This window comes from Anas platyrhynchos, chromosome 16 (genome assembly GCF_047663525.1).
Source record: "Anas platyrhynchos isolate ZD024472 breed Pekin duck chromosome 16, IASCAAS_PekinDuck_T2T, whole genome shotgun sequence".
Classification (NCBI taxonomy): Eukaryota; Metazoa; Chordata; class Aves; order Anseriformes; family Anatidae; genus Anas; species Anas platyrhynchos.
The window spans coordinates 9,473,568-9,491,559 of record NC_092602.1 but is presented as its reverse complement, the minus strand read 5'-3'; the positions used below and the strand labels follow the sequence as shown (position 1 = coordinate 9,491,559).

Genomic DNA, 17,992 nt, shown 5'->3' with positions numbered 1-17,992 from the left:
GTCTTTGGTTTGAAGAGCTTAGATACAAATTTAGCTGTGGTGCAGGACAAAGAGGCTAGAAGCAGGTGGCCTTGGGTTTTGTTGTGTAACTGCAGCGAGTTGACCTGTATAGGTTATTTAGGCTTTTCTAGGTGTTCAGGAGACGTGAGTTCCTTGGCTGTGAAAAGTGGAAGAAGGTGTTGAGATCTGCCTTAACCTGAAAAAGAAAATGTGGTATAAACTCCTCCTTTCTTTCTCTTATCTCGACATAGTGCACCACTTTAACTTGGGCCGCAGGATGCCTGGTTTTGATTATGGTCCTGATGGTTTTGGAACTGGCCTTACTCCACTGCATCTTTCAGATGACGGGGAAGGGGGAGCGTTTCATTTCCATGATCCACCTCCACCCTATACTGCTTACAAGTATCCAGACATTCAACATCCAGATGACCCACCTCCTCCTTATGAGGCTTCTGTCAATCCTGACAGCATCCTTTGTTCCACTCCAGGTATGCAGGAAGTAGCTTCTTTTTTCCTTGTTTTTATTTTTTATTTAAAACAAACAAACAAAAAACTATAGTCGTGTATTTTAGTGATTGTGGTGAGAAAATACAAATCTATTTCCATATGGAAAAGATTTTTGTTAGAAGTATCATTCAGCTTGGGTGTTGTGGTGTGGTTTTGTTTGTCTTCTGGAAAAGTCACTGAAATTAAAGTGGAGTCCATGCTGCGAGCAGCTTAACTCTTAGTCTTTACTGATTTTAAAGTCTTACCTTGGGTGGGGTACATAGTTTCCATCATGCTGGTACCTTTTCTGGTCTTTTGGAGCTAGGTCTGCAGAAATTGGTATTAAAGAGTAGAATAAATGCCAAGTACAAGAGATTTTAAACAAAACATATCCAGCCTCTTCTCCACTCCCCACTCCCCCCACCCACAGCCAAAAAATTTGACCAAAAATACCACTTTTTAATGATTCACCCAGCGCTCTTCAGTTTTGCAGCTGCGATATTAGCATACTGTAGAACTGATTCCAATTTCGGATTTCATAGCAGCATATCTCACAAGATAAGTAAGATGCTTGCACTAATCAGTCTTATTTATATATATCAATGTTATATTTTTGCTACATAATTTTCCTCCTTTGCCGTGTCATGTGCATTAATACAAAGACGGGAAAAGCTCAGAGCTTCCAGAAACCACAGATAGTAAATCTATTTGAGAATGTGAAATGACATACTTCACCTCCTGATCCTGCCTTTCTTCATCTTTTCCAGATGGAGTTCTTTCTCAGACTGTGCAGAGCAGTCCTCCATCTCTAGGAAACTGTGATGTATCCCCACAGCTTACAGAGGGATCGCTTCCTCCCTCAGTTGGTCCTTCTCCAGTGGAGCTGGAAGACTCTGCTGACAGCAGCACCTTTCTTGTCCCTCCCGACACACCGCTAAATGAAAACACACCGGCAGAAACTCTTACGGGCAGCCGTCACAGCCACTGTTCTCTCAATACCATTGTATAAAGGAATAAAAAGCCGACTGCCGGTCAGAAATAGTTTTAGCAACTGTTTGCACAGACAAACACTAATCCATGGTTTGAACTTCAGAAGGAATCTCCACTTTGTTTTGAACACTGCTTTTATGTTCTAGATTAGGATCGTGCCTCTTGTTTTTGGCTGTCGTTACTCGTTCACTAATCAGTTTGTCCTGTAAATATGGACTGTATAACTGCTCTTTTTTTTTTTTTTCCATTGGCTATGGAAAAGAATGCAGAGAATTCCTTTGACTTCAAGGAGAGGAAAAGTATGGGTAGTGTTTCTTTTTGTTTTTGCTTTTTTGTTTTGTTTTGTTTGTTTGTTTTTTAACTGAGAGGAAACAAAATCCACATCAGAAAAAGCTGCTTGGATTTGGCTGGATACCACTGGACCCAGGGAACAGACAATGGAAAAGGAGGGTAGGGGCAGTCATTGTTCAATCAGTTGCTTTCTCTCTTGCTTCAGTGCTACACTTGGAAAAGACAGAGAAGACTGAACTGCAGGGGAAGGGGCTAGGCATCCGTTACACAGAGCAGAAACACTGAGGAGCTAAAACATGCTACCACGTAAGAGTTACACAGGATGAAACATTTGTGTTTTGATCTGCCTTGCTGTTTCAAAACACCCTAGGGACTGGAGCATAAATGATCTACGCAATGTGCAACTTTGTCTGTTGATGGAAGTGGGTACCAAGAAAACCAGGATTTGCAATTACAGTTATTTGTTGTTGGTAGCTGCAAAATTTAATGCTGTAAGATAAACTTCTGTGCTATAAAGAAAATGGGGTCTGCGCAGTGCTGGCATCCCTTCAGTAGAATCCTCGTGTGTGTCAGGTAGTACTTAAGGGAAGAGGCGGGGAGCAGTTAACTTTGACACAGTCTAACTTCACTATACAAAGCCCCTGTTTGTTGTAATCCCATAAGGAAGGTTGAAGTGTTTTTTCTTTGTAGTCTAACTCCTTTACAATGAACAGTTGCACAAAACTGGCCTGGATAAAAGACCATTGTTCTTGCTTTTCTTATTGCATGCTATATTTAGCATGTAAGTGTGTTCCCTCCCTTCCATTTCACTTCTTTACAGTTTCTACAAATAACATTTAAAAACACTGATCAACACACTGTACATAATGTTTAATTGGACACTTGTTTCTTATCTTAATCCTATAAATGCCAACCCTATTCTCGGAATTCTCCCCACCCACACCCCAAAACATTTATCCAGGTTCCACAAGGGGTTATAATGAGGTTAGTGTACTTAAATCAGTAAAGCAGTCTGCTTCACTCTGATATGTGATCTTCAATTTTTCCCTCAGATTGAATTCTTTAAGCTAATTTAAACATTGCAAAAAGAGATTAATTCACTCCCTCACTAATCCCAAGGTCAAGCACTGTTGGTTTTGATAATGAGTGCAAAACAATCTTTACAGGTGGTTTTAAATTTAAGTGGGATTTTAGTGAACAAATAATTTGCCCCTACCCTCCAACCTCCTCTTGCCTCTGCTTCTCCTTGACTTATTGTAGCAGTCAGCAGATGAGATAAATTATAAGGAATATGTAAAGAATGCCCCTTGTGAGTGTTCTCCTATTACCTTATGAAGGGTACAAGCCTAGAGGGACAGGAAGAAAACACTGCATGGGGGTGTATATGTGAATTATTTTTCTAGTAATGATGAGAAATCATACTTGTATGACAAATCCTAACCCACTATTGTGGTTTCCCAGTGCAGCTGACTTTTCCCTACTGAATATGCTGCTACTTTCTATTCTGTGTCTTGCCTATAGGCTTATACTGTATTTGAGGATTGGTCTTGACAATTCAACTCCTTTTGCACAGAAAACTGTGAGTTTCATTATTGAGATCATATCTGGAGTCTTGACGTTCAGACACTTGCTAACGATCTTGAATCCATTGGAGAGTGAATCACAGTTCTCGTGTGCGCTGCTGCCGCGCGAGTAGGAGGAAGCACTGTTAGGAAGCCTCTCGCCTGGAGTCGTACCACCACGGCGCGTCCTGTTCTCTGGTTTGACTGGCTCTAACGTGAGCAGCACGAAACGAGAGGAGCAATTCTCCACCCTGGGGGATCTGTTGCCATCTCCTCCTCTGAGATCAAGTCCTGGTCTAACGAAGTGGATGGATAGCAGTAGTGAGAACCATGCATACAAATTGAGCATTTCTGAAGTATGAAAATAAAGCGGGTTTTGTGCATTTTTGAGCACATTCATACGTTTTATACATTGTATGTACTGATTTTTCTTTAGTTTTATAGGTACGAATGCGTGTGCGTGCGTGCGTGTGTCTCTGGGTGGCGATATATATATAAAAATATATATACACTGTAGACGGTACCCTTTGTGCTGCGTCCAGCTAGGTGAAGCTAAGCACTGGGATATAAACTAGGCTCTTAGGGTTAATACTTCTCTGAAGCTGGCTACACTCTGTTGTAGGACAGGATGTGATAGTGTACACTTAAGTAGGATGCAAAGTCTATGCTACTACAATCTGTTCCTGAAAATATTTTGTTAGCAGTGCAAATTAGAAAATTTCTAATTCCTTTTGAAGCCAGATGGAACATTCATTCTCTGTAGTATCCTAGCGCAATAACAAAAAGCCTTTTGGCTTGGTTTAGTCTCTGAAGCTGTGTTTTGTGGTTGAGGTGAACAGATACCTTACCTCACACATCTCATAACACTGCAGGAATCTGTTCAATATATATTTTTTTTATTTTACTTTTGGTTCTGTGGTGAATTTATTGAAAATAAGCTCTGTTACGATTCGTAACTTCATGATAGCTCCCGGCTATAGTTGTTCCAAATGCGGGCTTCTTTGTAGAAGCCTCAGTGTAATATGTTTCCTATAGCTTCTGAGCCTTTCCCGCTTCTATGTTGGCACAGAGGCTGCAACTTTCTCTCTTTTTCCCTATCTTTCTTCATCTTAACTGTAAACGAGGGAGATCTTGCCTTGAATGGAGCAGCTCACTAAGTACAGCTCTTGTTTACCTCTCAGTGAGCTTCTAATTTGGCAATAAAAATGTCATTTATTTCCCATTTTAACGTAGCTTTTTCACATTGAGTATTCTCTCTTGGAGCAGAGAACGTCACAACTGCTAAGACTTCTGGACCAACTGGGGAAGGGTTAGTTTTCCTGACAGCAGTTGACTCCTCAGCAAAACTTCCTTGCCCTTGGCAAGGTGACTGGTACGTAACTTTGTTCTGAGCGCCAATTAAAGGGGTTTGAAGCTTGATGCTTGCCTGAGGAAGACCTTACTGTTTTGATTGCCATTAGATTGATGAGATCTTTTAGAGTTATTTTGTGCATTGATTTTTATTTTTTTTTCTCCCCATCACCATTCACTTCTCTGGATGTTTTTCTTATCTACTGGTGCATCCCCAATCTTCCTGCAGATACAGCAGGGGAGGTTCCATTACCTTATCGTTCCTTGCAGCACAAATGAGCAAAGAGGGCATTTCTCTTTGAATGTTCCTGACCACAATCTATCTTGTCAGGTGTCAGTACTCTGTCCTGTGCAGGGCTCACGCATCCCATTGTGGCCTCTAACAAAACCGTTCCTCAGTTTCCCCTTCCTTACTACGTACTGTGGTGCCATATTGAGGTCTCTGCTGTTCCTTCACGGGCAGTCATAGATATTCACTTGTATCGGTGTTACCAGTGATACATGTACGCAGTCTCACAGCAGCCTCTCTTTTTTTAATAGGTGAGTTGTAGAATATTGTAATGTTAGAAAGACAGTGGGTTTAGTTCTGTGCTAGAAGATCAAAATTGTCATTCAGATGTACAAAGAACTTGTCTGCGTAATGTTCGGTTGTGTCTAGTCCTGAGTCTCAGACGATTCCTTTATCCATTTGTGACAGGGCGCTGGTCGAGAAGAAAAAAGAAGCAGGTGAATTTTTTTCCTGAAGGCTTAATCTTACGGTCTGTGCACAGGCAGCATTCCTGGAAGTCACTGGGCTCTGCCTGAGCCGGTGGCACAGGGCTGCCCAATTCATGCATCTCTGAAGTTTCACCTGGGAAGAAATTGTTTTTGTGACCAGTAACTTACTGTTCTTTTCCCATCTGTTAATTGAATTTGAAGCTGTTTTAAAAACTGTTTTTATCTTTCAGAAGTCATTTTTTTCAGCGATAAAGCCCTGAAGTTCTCATGTTTTCTCATATGATCCATAACATCTCTTTTTTTTTTTTCAGTTGCTGAAATGTATTTTTTCCTCTCTACTTAGCTAAAGAACATGAAATATACAGAAATTTCTTTTAAATATCCCTTGCAAGTTGGGAACTGGACCCTAAAATTAGAACAAATCAGTGTAGAGGAGGCAAATCAATCAAAGTTCATACATTCTGCTTCCACCGTTACCCAGTTCCAAACGAAATCTGTGTTTCTTTGGAATAGATGCATTCAGCGGTGAGGATCTGCTTCCCCTAACAATATTCTGCATTAGCTGCCTGCTACGGTACGACATAGCTTTAATTTTCCAGTATTGTGCACCTTGAACGTTGAGTGGGTTGGAGTTGATGCCAGCAGAGATGCTGCACTTGCAGCCTGCGTGCATGGCCATGCTGCACTGTAATCTGAATGTCAGACTTGTGTATGCCTGGGAGGCTGAGAGAGAGAATGAGACACTGCTTTTTACCTTCTCTTGGAAAATAATTTTAGCCAACGCTGCATTTGCAGGCTTCTCCTGTGTAGTTGGTTTGTGACTGGATTTAACTGTGGCAGTGTATAAAAGATTTTGATATTCTGTGAAATACCATGTAGAATTTAAATTTGATACTATGATAATTCAGTCCCTGTGACACTGTTTTTTTGTTTTAACTTCTTTCTTTGGGGTTGGCACTAATCTTTCTTTTTCTCAAGATGCTGTGAGAAACATTTCATCCAAATGCCAAATAAATTGTGTTCTGTAAGACAAACGGTCCGTTTCGCTGTCTCCTGATTTCTTGCCCTGGTGTGGTTCTTCAGCAGCGTGAAGGAAGCCTTAGGTGCACTTCCAGACCGTGACCTTGCCAGAAGATCAGTAGACTTGTTTGGTTTCAAACAAGGTGGCTGTAGACATGTCTGTGTACAAATACCAGCGATGTTTACCTGTAATAATGTAACTTGAAGAAAGTCTGGTGTTGATAACCTCTAAGGTGAGGTGCAGCCCCTTCCTGCTGCCCTCATGGAGCTGCTGGGAGCCTGTGGAAGGAGCAGAAGCGAGGCAGGAGCGGCACAAGGCAGCGGTGGGTGGGACAGGAGGGAGCTGAGCCCTGCAGCTCGCCATGGCCTGCATGGAGCAGCCGGGCCCTCGGGCAGCATTCGGTGCCTGATCCTGCCTGGGGACTGGTGTTTAACCAGCAGGGATCACAGCTACATACCCAGGGCAGCCAGAGCCCCTTGTCAGCACTGATCTCTTGTCACAAGTTGTGTGTCACTGACAGAAAAGCCAGATGGGAGCTCCCCTGTCCCAACCTCGAGCTATTCTAAAGCGCCCCTTTGTCCTGAAGCTTCCAAAGGGAAGGTTGGGGCCGTGCCCCGGGCCTGGCCCTGCTGCTGGGCGAGCTCCGGCCTTCATCCTGTGCAGGGGGAGCCTCGGGGGGCCCGGAGCAGCCTTGGGGCAGCGGCGGGGCTTTGGCAGGGGGCTTCGTGTGGGCAGCAGGGGGCAGGAGCGAGCCGCAGGGCCCGGGCCCTGTCCCTGTCCCTGCAGGCCCCTCACCGCCCTCACGGGGCCGCCTGGCGGCAGGGCCGTGCCCGAGAGGCCTTGGTGGAAAAATAAGTCCCTTTAAGCTGTTGTGTGCCTTTAGGGATGCGAGCCTGCTGCTGCAGCACGGATTTCCCCTGCCATCCCCTGAGCCCTGCAGCCCCCCCGGTGCCCGCGTGCCCCCATCCCTGTGGCAGCGCTCTGCGGCCTTCTGGCCTCCTCAGGGCTGGAAACAAAATCCCAGCCCCAAACTGGGCTCCATTCCTAGGGCTGTGTGGGGTCAAATCCCCTTTAGCTGGGGGAGGTGACCAAAGAACGGAGCTCCCACTCCCAGCAAGGCCCCAGGGAGCTGCTCTCGGGGCTGGGGAAGGAGCTGTGGCCCCTTAGCGCATGGTCCAGCCCTGGCCGAGGGGACGGTGATGTGGCTCCGGGCTGGGGCTGAGCTCATGGAAACGCTCGGTCACTGGGCTCGGTGCCTGCCGAGGGGTCTGCGGGATGCTCCGGGCTGTGCCCGAGCTCTGCTGGTGGCTCGGTGGCCGCAGGATGCGCTCATTGCTGAACACCGGCCAGCACACGGTGTCACTGCCGCCACCGTGCCACCGCTCGCCATCCCCTGCCCGCAGAGTTTTGGGGTGACAGGAGGCGAGGTGGCATTCGCTGCCGGTGCCACAGGCAGATGCAGCGCTTGGCCCCGGGGTGCCAGGCAGTGCAGGGGGGCGATGGGGCCACACGCAGCTGCTGCCCACACTGCCGCCTTTGTGCGGGCACCGGGTGCTGCTGCGCTCCCTGCCCCAGCTCTCTGGCCACGCCAGCTCACTGCCAACAGCAGAGCAAAGTCAGGAGCCACCGGGGTATTTATTCTGCTCGGGCTCCATCTCCCTGCTGCTCTCACACAACGCTCTGAGCACCCATCTCTGGGCTGCCTGACCCACGCAGCACCGCTCTGCCTGCTCCAGTCCTTGTCTTGCCGCTGTCCTGCTCACCCCACGTCCCCGGGCCGGGCTCAGCGCAGGATTCACCGCCGGGAGCTGCTCTTGGCACTGCCGCGTGTTGGTGCAACGCTCGCTGATGATGCCTGTGGCGGGGGTTCCCAGCAGGGTGGCACCGTGCCCACGTCTGATCGATGGCTGCAGCTTCAGAAACTATTTTTATTTTTCAGAGCCTTTTTTTTTTTTTTTCCTATAATGGCTCTCTCCCTTCATGCTGGTGCGCACGCATGCCAGCGGGAGCTCACCTCCTGCTGGCTCCTGCGCGGCAGGGAGATGGACGTGGTCTCTCCGTGAGGACAGCGCGGAGCTGCAGGGTTCAGCTGTGAGCCCCCCGCCACCATCGCAGCAGCAGCAGCAGGCTGGGAAGCACAGAGCAGCTCCGGGAAGGTTTGATCTGGTTCCTATAGAAACTGCAGGCTGCTCCAGCCTGGTGCAGCGGGAGGGCACTGGGACGGGTGGGAGCAGGTACGGCCTCTTCTTGTGGGGCCATCATGGGACAGGGGGCTCGTCCCTGCTGGGCATCTCCGCATGGTGCTCCTGGCCATGTGTCCTCTGTGGTAGCATCTCTGCTTCTGCCTGCCTTGCCAGAAATAAGCACCAGAGAAACTGTGCCCTGGCGAATGCCCCAGGGTGGGGAATAGCCCCAGGCCCATTGGCGGGGTGGGTGCATGGAGGGGAGGGAGTGCGCAGGGCGGCCACCCCCTGCTGCGGACACGGTGATGGCCAGGGGAAGAGGGACACTGGGTGACACTGGGTATGGTGGGGCAGTGGCTCTGCCTGGGGTGGGGGACAAGCATGCCCCAAAGAGCCCCATAGAGGTGAGCCCAGCCTTTGATGTCCCTGCAGCAAGTGGCAGAGCTGAGCTGCAGTGAGTCCCCGGCCAAGCCACCAGCAGGACACTTGTTTCTGCGGCCCTTGTGTCGGTGCCGAGGTTTATTTATCCTGGCAGCACCGCCGAGCTCTGAGCCAGGACGTGAGTACCTGCAAGAGATGAGGGATGAGCCCTGTGGCCTCCTTTTTCACTGCTGTCTGAAGAAAGCTGGGATATTTTAGGATAATGTGACAGCACCACAATCCTGCACGTTCACTCCCCTTCCTACCTACCCTCTGCAGGAGAATAACTCTTTCGTTGGGATGAGAGCTCCCCTGGGACGTGACCTCCCCCCCCATGGGGGCTCTGGGGGCACAGGCTGTGAGGTGCTGCCTCTACGGCCCCACTCAGGAAAGTGGCCACTTCCCAAACCAGCCCTGGCTGAGGTATCACAGGGGTGAGCTGGGTTTGGCCCGTGGGTTCCCACGGCCCTGCCTGGCCCCAGCTCCTACCGTGAGCCCCCTAGCAGGGGGGCAGCACCGCAGGCAGCTCCTGGTGGGTTCCAGAGCCATGCTGGGGGTAGAGGCTGTCACAAGCTCCTTTGCACAAGTGTGTGTGTGCATGCAAGGAGTGGGGAGAGGATGGGGCAGCCCCAACCCTCCCTGAATACCGATGGTCCTGCAGGAGCCTGTCTGTGGCCCTGCACAGGGCTGGGGGTGCAGTGGGGATGCTGCAAGCCCCCACTTTAGGGATGGAGAGCATCCCTAAGGGGATGGGATGCCTGTGACACCCCTGCCACCCTCTTGGCCCCCAGGAGGGCAGCAGGCCGGGCAGCTCAGTGCAGCCCCAGGGCTTTGGGAGGCTGCCGCTGCCCTGCTGCTCCTGGCTGCCCACGCGTGCCAGCCTGGGCAGGGGCCTGGCACTGCGCGCAGGGGCTGGCTGGGGGCCGGGCGCTCCCTGCTCCCTCCTAGCAGGCGAGGAGTTAAAAACTCAGCCCTTGTGATGAATATTTAACAGCAGTGCTCAGGCTGGAGCTGAGGATTTCTCCGGGGCTGGCAGCGCTGCATCCCGCCCCAGCCCTGCCGCCCGCCCGGGCGCACTGCGGAGGAGGACGGGGCATCACGGCGGGGTGGCCGGCACGGCCCTGCTGCTGGCATGGGGCCGCAGGGGCTGGGGATAACTTTTGTGACTTTGCCTCTTGTCATCCGAGCAGCCGCGGGAGGTGAGATGCGCTGCCTGCCCGCTGCGCTGCTGGTGCCTGGGGTGGCTGGAGGGACGGGCGTGGGGCGCGGGTGCCAGCGGTTTGTTCCCCTTCCACCTGTCAGGGAGTGGATACGGGTCCAGAAAGCTCGGGACTGGGGGACCTGGTCCTGCCCCATCCCTGCAGGATATCCCTGTCCCCGCTGTGCCACCGGGTTGGGGAGGTGTTGGCCCTGGCAGGAGGTGGCTGGGTGGGTGCTGATCGGGTCGGGTGGGCATTCAGGAACTCGGGATTTGGGATGCAACCCAGGGAATGTCACCGTGGGTGAAACCTCCAAGTAGCCTGGGGCTTCTGTGCTGGGCTAGGGCATGCGGGCACCCTGCTTTGGGATGACACCGGCAGCAGCAGGCGCTCATCTGGCTTCTGCCAGGGGATGCTTGTGGTGGGGCAAGGGCAGCATGCTGCGGCTCTGAGGGATCCCGAGGAGCTCAGCTCCCACTGCATGGGGAGGAAAGCCCCAAATCCCTGTCCTGGGGACAGTCCGAGTCTGGCACCATCCCGCTCCCAACCCTCTGAGGCTGCTGTGCAGCAGGGATGTGGACGCGGAGCCGCAGGCCGGGCTGTCAGCAGTACAGGTGGTGCAGGAAGGGCTCAGCGGGGGCTGCTTGCCTGGCCCATCCCCACGGGTGGCTGCGAAGGGCCGAGGCCGGGGGCTGCGCTGTGCCACTGCTCCCCCGGCACAGCATCCGCACCCTGCAGCCAGTCCCTCGGGGACGTGCGGTGCCGGGGGGGCTGTTCTGTCACGCAGGGATTTGGGGCCGGTGGGTGGGACTGTGATGGGAGCAGAGCCTGCAGCCCTGGGAGCTCCAGCTCCACGGTGTTCCCGCTTCCCTGCCGCACCGAAGCCCAGCGTGGAGCGAGTCCCCATGCCGCCTGCCTCCGAGCGCTGACAGCAGCGCTGGTGGGAGGGAAGCGGCTCTGGATGAGGATGCTCCAGGCGATGGGGCGAGCGTTGTCCCCGCGGCGTGGGTGCAGACCTGCCCACGGCCACCCCTGCGTGCTGCAGCCACCTCCTGCTGCCTGACCAGCCACGGGGGCACCGAGGGTGCTGCAGCCCCCTGTGACTGCCTCCCCCCTCGGGCTGGGGCTGCGGAGATGGGGCCCGGCCACCCCCAGGGGGTGACCCAAATCGCACAGAGCTGCCTGGGAAGGCAGAGAGGGGGTGAGCGTGCAGTAATGGTGGGGCTCAGGTGGCTGAGGGGGGTTTCTCTGCAACAAGAGGGGTTTTGGGGTGCCCCTGTGGCCCCCCTGACCCGTGCTCTCTCCCGCAGGGCAGTGGTGCTACGACTCGCAGGACCCCAAATGTGGTGAGTGGGGACAGCCCGGGCACAAGGGCACGGCTCTGTTTTGGTGCCCTCCCTGCCTTGAGAGGCACCTGCCCTCGGTACGCCTGGGGGCACATTGTTTGGAAGCACACAAATAGCTTGTAAAAGGTTAATTAAGGCTCAAGGAGCATTTAATCAGCTGTTACAGCCCAGCTGCTTTATAGCCCTCGGGTGCACGTGCACCATGCCCGGCCACCGCAGCAGGTCAGCCGTGTCCAGGAGTGCGAGCGGCCGGGCTCTGCTTGTTGCTGCCCCGCAGAGATTTGACTTCACAACAATTCAACCAAGGCGGGCAGCGGCCAGGGCTGGTTTTGGCTGAGGAGCGGGGCTGGCAGGGGGCAGCCAGGGCTGCACAAAGCCGGCCACATGTCCCGGCAGGGCTGCGGGGACTGCTCCTTAATGGTGGCAGCGGGTAATGGGGAACCTGCGGGGTGGGCAGCACGGGGGGGCTGCAGCTCCCAAGATTTCCAGCCAAAAACCTCCTCAGGGTAATGAGAGAAGGGATGGAGACTGCGGGGCCAGCTGGGGGCCTGGCCACCCTCATCCTTGTGTCCCCCTGGGGGTGGAGGTGGCTCACACGGCCGTGCCCCCCCGCAGGCCCCAGCCACTGGAAGGAGCTGAAGGCCACGTGCGGCGGCAGCAAGCAGTCCCCGGTGAACATCGACAGGCGCCGGCTGCAGAGGGACAGCGGCCTTGGGGACATCGTCTTCGAGGGCTACGACCAGGCCCCCCCGGGCAAGTGGAGGCTGGTGAACAACGGGCACACGGGTGGGTGCTCTGCCCCCGCGATGGGCTCAGCCCCCTGCTGGTGCTGCAGCTCTCCGGTGTCCCCGCGGGGCCAGCCCTGTCCCTATCCCGTCCCTTGCAGTGATGCTGAGCCTGGAGGGTGAGCCGGCCTCCGAGCACATCGCCATCAGCGGCGGGGGCCTCCCCGGCCGGTACCGCGCGCTGCAGCTCCACTTCCACTGGGGCAGCCCGGCCGGGAACGGCTCCGAGCACACCCTGGACGGGCACCAGCTCCCCATGGAGGTAGGCGGGGAGCAGCCCCGGTGCCCGAAGGGATCGTGTCTCAAGTCGGGGAAGGGAGGGAGGGCGGGTGTGAGCGCGGCTCCACCAAACACCTTGGGATGCTCCTGGACAAACGAGCCTCTGTGCCTGTAAGGTATTTATGGTCTGTCAGAGTAGAGCAAAACTGACTCACTGCGGCTGGAGCAGATGCTCGGGCACACGGGCTGTGCATCCCCTTTCCCTCCTCTGCCCCTGGCATGTTGCTCTCCCAACCCAGTGCCTGGCGAGGTCAGGGTGAGGTAGGGGCTCGGCTGGGTGCCCACGCTCAGCCCCTCTGTCTTTCCCCAGCTGCACATCGTCCACATCAACGCCAAGTACCGCACCCTGGGGGAGGCCAAGGGGCACCCGAGCGGGCTGGCCGTCCTGGGCTGCTTCTTCCAGGTAGGCTGGTGGTGGCTCATGGGGTTGGTGCCCTCCAGCACCCGTGGGTTCAAGCAGAGCACTGCTGCGACCAGGGGGCAAATGTCCCCAGAGGACCCGTATATGTTCCCAAAGGCTCCTTGGGAAATGCCGGCTCTGGGCGATCCCTGCCTGAGAGCCCCCCGACATCGTATAAAGCAGGGGCCTCGCTGCAAACTCCTCCACCCCACTGCCAGGCTGCGGGATGGGCTCTGCCCACCTGAGCTGCTTGCTCTTGCATTGCAGGTCTCTGAAGCCCCAAACCCCAACTACAACACCATCGTCAGCGGCCTGAGGAACATCTCCCATGCTGGTGAGGCACCCTCGTGCTCCTGCCCCGGGGCACAAGCAGGAGGGGAGAGGCCTGGGGGTGGGCTGGTGGCAATGGGGGGGTTGTGGGGCAGCGGATGGGGGTGGCCCTGCTGTCCCCTGTCCTGGTGTGGGCTGAGTGCCCGCGTCTCACCACGCAGGGCAATCTGTGGACCTGGCCTCCACCTTCCGCCTGAGCACGCTGCTGCCACGCGTCAGCCGGCTCTCCCGGTACTACCGCTACCAGGGCTCCCTCACCACCCCCGACTGCAGCGAGGCCGTCGTCTGGACCGTGTTCGAGGAGCCTGTGGACATCGGCTGGGCGCAGGTAGCGTGGGCGGCCCTGCCGTGGGGCTGGAGAGCCTCAGGTGGCCAAAAGCCGTGCCGTGAGCAACCTGCTCCTTGTGCGTTTCCTTACACCTGAACAATAGCATGGGGGAGGTAAAGGGGGTGTCTGCTCCTGGGGCACTGGGCTGGGCTGTGGGGCTGGGGGAGCTGAGCGGGGTGGGTGGATGAATTCACTTGGCCCCGTGTTTGAGCCACGCGTGCCCCAGGGTTGGGACACGCAGTGGCACGGCTCCCAACCCCACGCCTCTCCCCCCGGCAGCTGCGGGCGTTTGTGAACACCGTCTACTTCCCAGTCTCGGGCGCCGTGCCCCTGAAGATGACCAACAACTACCGCCCGCCGCAGCCGCTCCACAGCCGCAAGGTCTTCGCCTCCAGGGACGCCACCTCCAGCCGCGGCTGCCCCGGCCACCTCCTGTCCCCGCTGCTCCTGCTGGCCCTGCTCAGCCCCCTCTCTCCATCCCCATAGGGTCCGGCACCCCCGCCCGTCGCCTCCTGGCCCCCAAAACCTTTGCAAAGAAGCAAGGCAACATCTGATTCATAGGAAATGGGGAAAAAAGAAAAAAAAAAAAAAAAAGCACTTCGGGGCAGCAGCTGGGCCAGGGTGCTGCGGCCCTGGCTGGTGTGGACGTGGGGCTCAGCCACCCTGTTGCGGGGCTATGGGGCCTGTTGGGGCTGGAATAAAGGCGAGCTCCCGGCCCCGTCACTGCCTCCGGCTCCGTGTCCCTTCAGTGGTGATGGTGATGGGTACGTGGCACGGGGGGCTGCAGGGAGCTGGGGGCAGCAGGATGGGGCCAGGCTGGCTCTGTGATGGTGCACGGCTCTACCGTGAGCCCCAGGGGCCGAATCCTGGCCCAGCACGTGTCCCTGTGGTCGCTGTATGTGCAGACGTGGCCACGTTGCCTTCCCCCGGGCCCTGTCATGGGGACGTGGCACATCTCAGCCCCACGGGGTGCAGCACGGGGAATTTGTGGCCCTTTCCCAGAAGCTAATTTTAGGCCAGCAGAAACTGCTGCAGCTGTGCCTGCTCTGCCCTGCCTGCGCCTCGGGGCAGAGCCACACAGAGCGGTGACCCATCCTTACCCTGCTGATGCTCCAGGCCCTTCCAGCCTCATTTGAAGTTATGGGAGTAAGAGCACAGGCCCTGCTAGCAGCAGAGGGGGGCTGCCTGGGCTTTTCTTCATTTCTGGGGGGAAAACGGTGCTGCAGGCCTGCGCGGAGCCAGCCAGGGCTGGGGTGTGGGTGCGCTGCAGATCCAGGGAGCCCAGGGGACCCCTGGCAGCCACAGACCCCTGTGCAGGGGGTGAGAGGGCGGCTGGGGCCGGGGCCAGCCGGCATGTGTGGGGCCACGCTCGTCCCTGTGTGCCTGACCTTGGCGAGCCACGGCCGGTGTGGGGGCTGCAGGCTGGTCCCTGCCACCTTGCCCTAGGGCAGCGTCCCCTGTGCCCTGTGGTGTCCCCACACTAAGGGGCTTTGAACATGCCCGTGGGTGAGCCTGGGGAGGGGGACAGGGCCAGGAGCAGTGCAGGAAGCCCATTGTGTGTGGCTGGGCACAGCAGAGGCCCCAGGAAACTGTGGGGCACTGTGCAGCAGCGTGGCACAGAGCGGCCCTGGGCCCAGCAGGAGCACTGCTGGCCTGTGGCTGGAGGGGACCAGCCTCTGTGGCCACAGTGGCACCGGGTGGCTCTGGGGAGTGCGGCACAAAGCCCTCTGGCCATGTGAGCCCCCCTCAGACACACACACACACACACACACACACAGACACACACACACACACACAGACACACACACACAATTTCACTGCATCCATGGTTCAGCCTGTGTTCAACATGGCTGCAGGATGGGCACTTTCATGGCCCAGTTTTAGAATCACCTCATGGTTTGGGTGGGAAGGGACCTTAACGCTCATCTGGCCCCAGCCCCCTGCCATGGGCACACCGCCTCCCACCACACCGGGTGTCCCAAAGGCCCGTCCAGCCTGGCCTTGGGCTCTTCAGGGAAGGGGCAGCCACAGCTTCTCTGGGCAGCCTGGTGCAGAGCCTCACCGCCACTGAGTGAACAATTCCTTCCTGGTATCTAACCTAAACCTACTCTCTTTTAATTTAAGGCCATTACTCCTTGTCTTACCACTGCACTTTGCAGCATTTGCAGTGTTGGAGGTGTTTCTACAAACTGCTGCACTGACATGCCCCCAGTGCCCTGCAGCGAAATGAGACCAGAGCCTGCTCTGGAGTCGGGGGGCAAAAACTCTTCACCCCCCATTTTCCCAAACCCCAGTCACCATCACTGGGGAGCTGCCTGCAAACCCCCTCTCTGAGCCATTGCCAAAATGGAGCCCAAAATGAGCTTCTCCTGCTCCTGGCCCTGCTGGCTGCCATGCCAGGCAGCGGCGCTCGCGGTGCCACGTGCTGGAAAGTTTGTTCCGAGGAAGCCGAGCGTGCCGTGGCCACGGCTATTCCTGGCCGCCAGCTGGTGTTTGGCCAAAGTGGCCACTTGTTTTCGGCCAGGATGCAATTTTTAGCAAGATAAAGTGCTGCCCCTGAGCCCCGTGGCTGCGGTCAGCACATCTGGCCAGGGGGGAGCGCGGGCCCAGCTGTGGGGCTGGTGAAGTGCAGCTGCACGTACATGCGATGGCCAGCCCGAGGTGCCCTTCTAAAAATGCTGAAAAACATGGCAGAAACACTTAAAAAACAACACTTGGCCCAGGGAGGCTGCAGGGGGCTGGGGAAAGGCCGTCTGTCTGTCCGGGGATGGGGTGTGCTGGCAGGGGCAGCACTTTGTGGGGTGCAGGATCCAGCCCTGGGATGCATACAGTGTCCCCATCACCTCCCGTGAGTTCCCCCCCATGCCACAGCTCTGGCCCTGTCAGGCTGTCAAAGTGGGGAGAAAAATCAGCATTTGGCTTAAAAACTTCCCCAAACGGCTCAGTGAAACAAGCACCTTGCTCATGCCCGGGGGCCTGGGGCAGGGACGTGGTGGCTGGCGGAGCACATCGCCGCACACATCGCACACCCGCTGGGCCCGGCCCCGCTCCTGCCTCCCCGCCGCCACCTCCCCAACCCCAGCACCGTGCCTGCTCCCGATGTGTCCCAACAGAAAGCTACAAACCCGCTCATGGGAGTCTTAAACAGCGATGAAGCTCAACTCACGTTCATTTTTCAGACAAGCTGTTTTCAGGACATCAAGAGATGGCTTTGTTGGCGCACCTGCATCAGGAAACGCGGCTTTTTACAGTAAACGCCGGCAGAAAACAAGTGTTTGCTTCCTTTCCAGAACAGGTGCATAGCTCTGTTGGGAGTTTTACTTTATTAACACGCTAAACTTGAAATGACAAATATTTTTAAGCATCTCAGAGGTGTTTATTTTTGAGTTGGCTCAGCTTGTTTATGACCTGGACAAGCCATGCAGTTTCTATTTGTTGCTATTTACCTCCGCGCGGGCTGAGTGCGTGGCTCCAGAAAAAAACATCCCAGTGGCAGGGCTGCTCGGGCTGCCCAGCTGTACAGCGGGCGGTTGCTGTTTTGCCACTGCCATGCAAATTTTCTCTTCTCTGTGAGCGGGCGATTTCGGTCAGGTGGTACTTGCAGCTGAGCCCGCCTGAAGCATTTATTAATTTCATTTAATTCACCTTTAATCATGGTGCAATGGAAGCTGCGCTCTCTGAGCTGCCTGCAGCCAGGGCTCTGCTGCAGGGGGAACATTCCTAATGTATTTTATTTCACACATTCTGGGAAATCTGCTCTGTATTTTGGGATTCTTGAGTCTGCCTCATGCATTTCATGGCAGGTCGCAGTGTCGTGGACAAGCTCAGCCATGGCGCTGCCTGGAGGCAGGCAGGAATTACTGGAGTAATTCCGTCTGTCAGCAAGGATTCGGGGTGACCCAGTGGTGGAGTGGGAACAGGGGGCCCAGCTTGGGCAGGGGGTGGGACACAGGGACAGGGCCATGGGCAGAGCAGCGCGCCCAGCCCCGGGTGTGTGGGGTTGGCGGTGCCACATCCTGGGGGCCCTGTGCGCTTGGTGAGGCAGGGTGTGCGTGTGTGTGTGTGTGCATGTGTGTGTGTGCGTGTTTGTGTGTGCACGTGTGTGTGTGCATCTGCTGGGTCGCCCAGGCTGGGCACCCACCCTGGCATGGTGCTGCCATCCCCAAGCAGAAGCCAAGCTCGACCCAGCCCAGGCCAGCTCGGCCCAGCCCGAGGCGCGCGGCACGGCGCTCGCTTGGCGCGGCGCTCGCTCTGCTTCACACGTCAGCGCTTGCTGGAGACCGTTTCAGTTCCTTTTTTCTGCCA

The 17,992-nt window shown here is 55.5% G+C and overlaps 2 protein-coding genes across 3 annotated transcripts in view; both read left to right on the top strand.

Moving 5' to 3' along the window:
• The window catches only part of DGCR2 (DiGeorge syndrome critical region gene 2), a 48,947-nt gene extending 42,517 nt beyond the window's left edge, over positions 1 to 6,430 (top strand). For both annotated transcript variants that reach the window (XM_027470252.3, XM_072024527.1), the window contains exons 9-10: positions 252 to 488; positions 1,254 to 6,430. In XM_027470252.3, the coding sequence (XP_027326053.1) occupies positions 252 to 488; positions 1,254 to 1,495 (479 nt within the window). In that variant the 3' untranslated portion in view covers positions 1,496 to 6,430. The remainder of the gene's footprint in view (positions 1 to 251; positions 489 to 1,253) is intronic.
• A 3,572-nt stretch (positions 6,431 to 10,002) lies between these two features.
• Positions 10,003 to 14,410, top strand: LOC119718509 (carbonic anhydrase 15-like). The gene is made up of 8 exons (XM_038187315.2): positions 10,003 to 10,219; positions 11,530 to 11,565; positions 12,181 to 12,351; positions 12,452 to 12,612; positions 12,940 to 13,032; positions 13,297 to 13,363; positions 13,521 to 13,687; positions 13,967 to 14,410. Exons 1-8 carry the CDS (start codon positions 10,153 to 10,155, stop codon positions 14,171 to 14,173), a joined length of 969 nt encoding a protein of 322 aa, XP_038043243.2. The 5' UTR covers positions 10,003 to 10,152; the 3' UTR covers positions 14,174 to 14,410.
• The last annotated feature ends 3,582 nt before the right edge of the window (positions 14,411 to 17,992 follow it).

What these genes read in the sequence shown, in the direction of transcription:
- LOC119718509 (XM_038187315.2), top strand. Translation starts at nt 10,153, where the DNA reads ATGGGGCCGCAGGGGCTGGGGATAACTTTTGTGACTTTGCCTCTTGTC. An exon ending in GGTGAACAACGGGCACACGG is followed by an intron (nt 12,352 to 12,451) that starts GTGGGTGCTCTG and finishes CGTCCCTTGCAG; the next exon opens with TGATGCTGAGCCTGGAGGGT. An exon ending in TGGACATCGGCTGGGCGCAG is followed by an intron (nt 13,688 to 13,966) that starts GTAGCGTGGGCG and finishes TCCCCCCGGCAG; the next exon opens with CTGCGGGCGTTTGTGAACAC.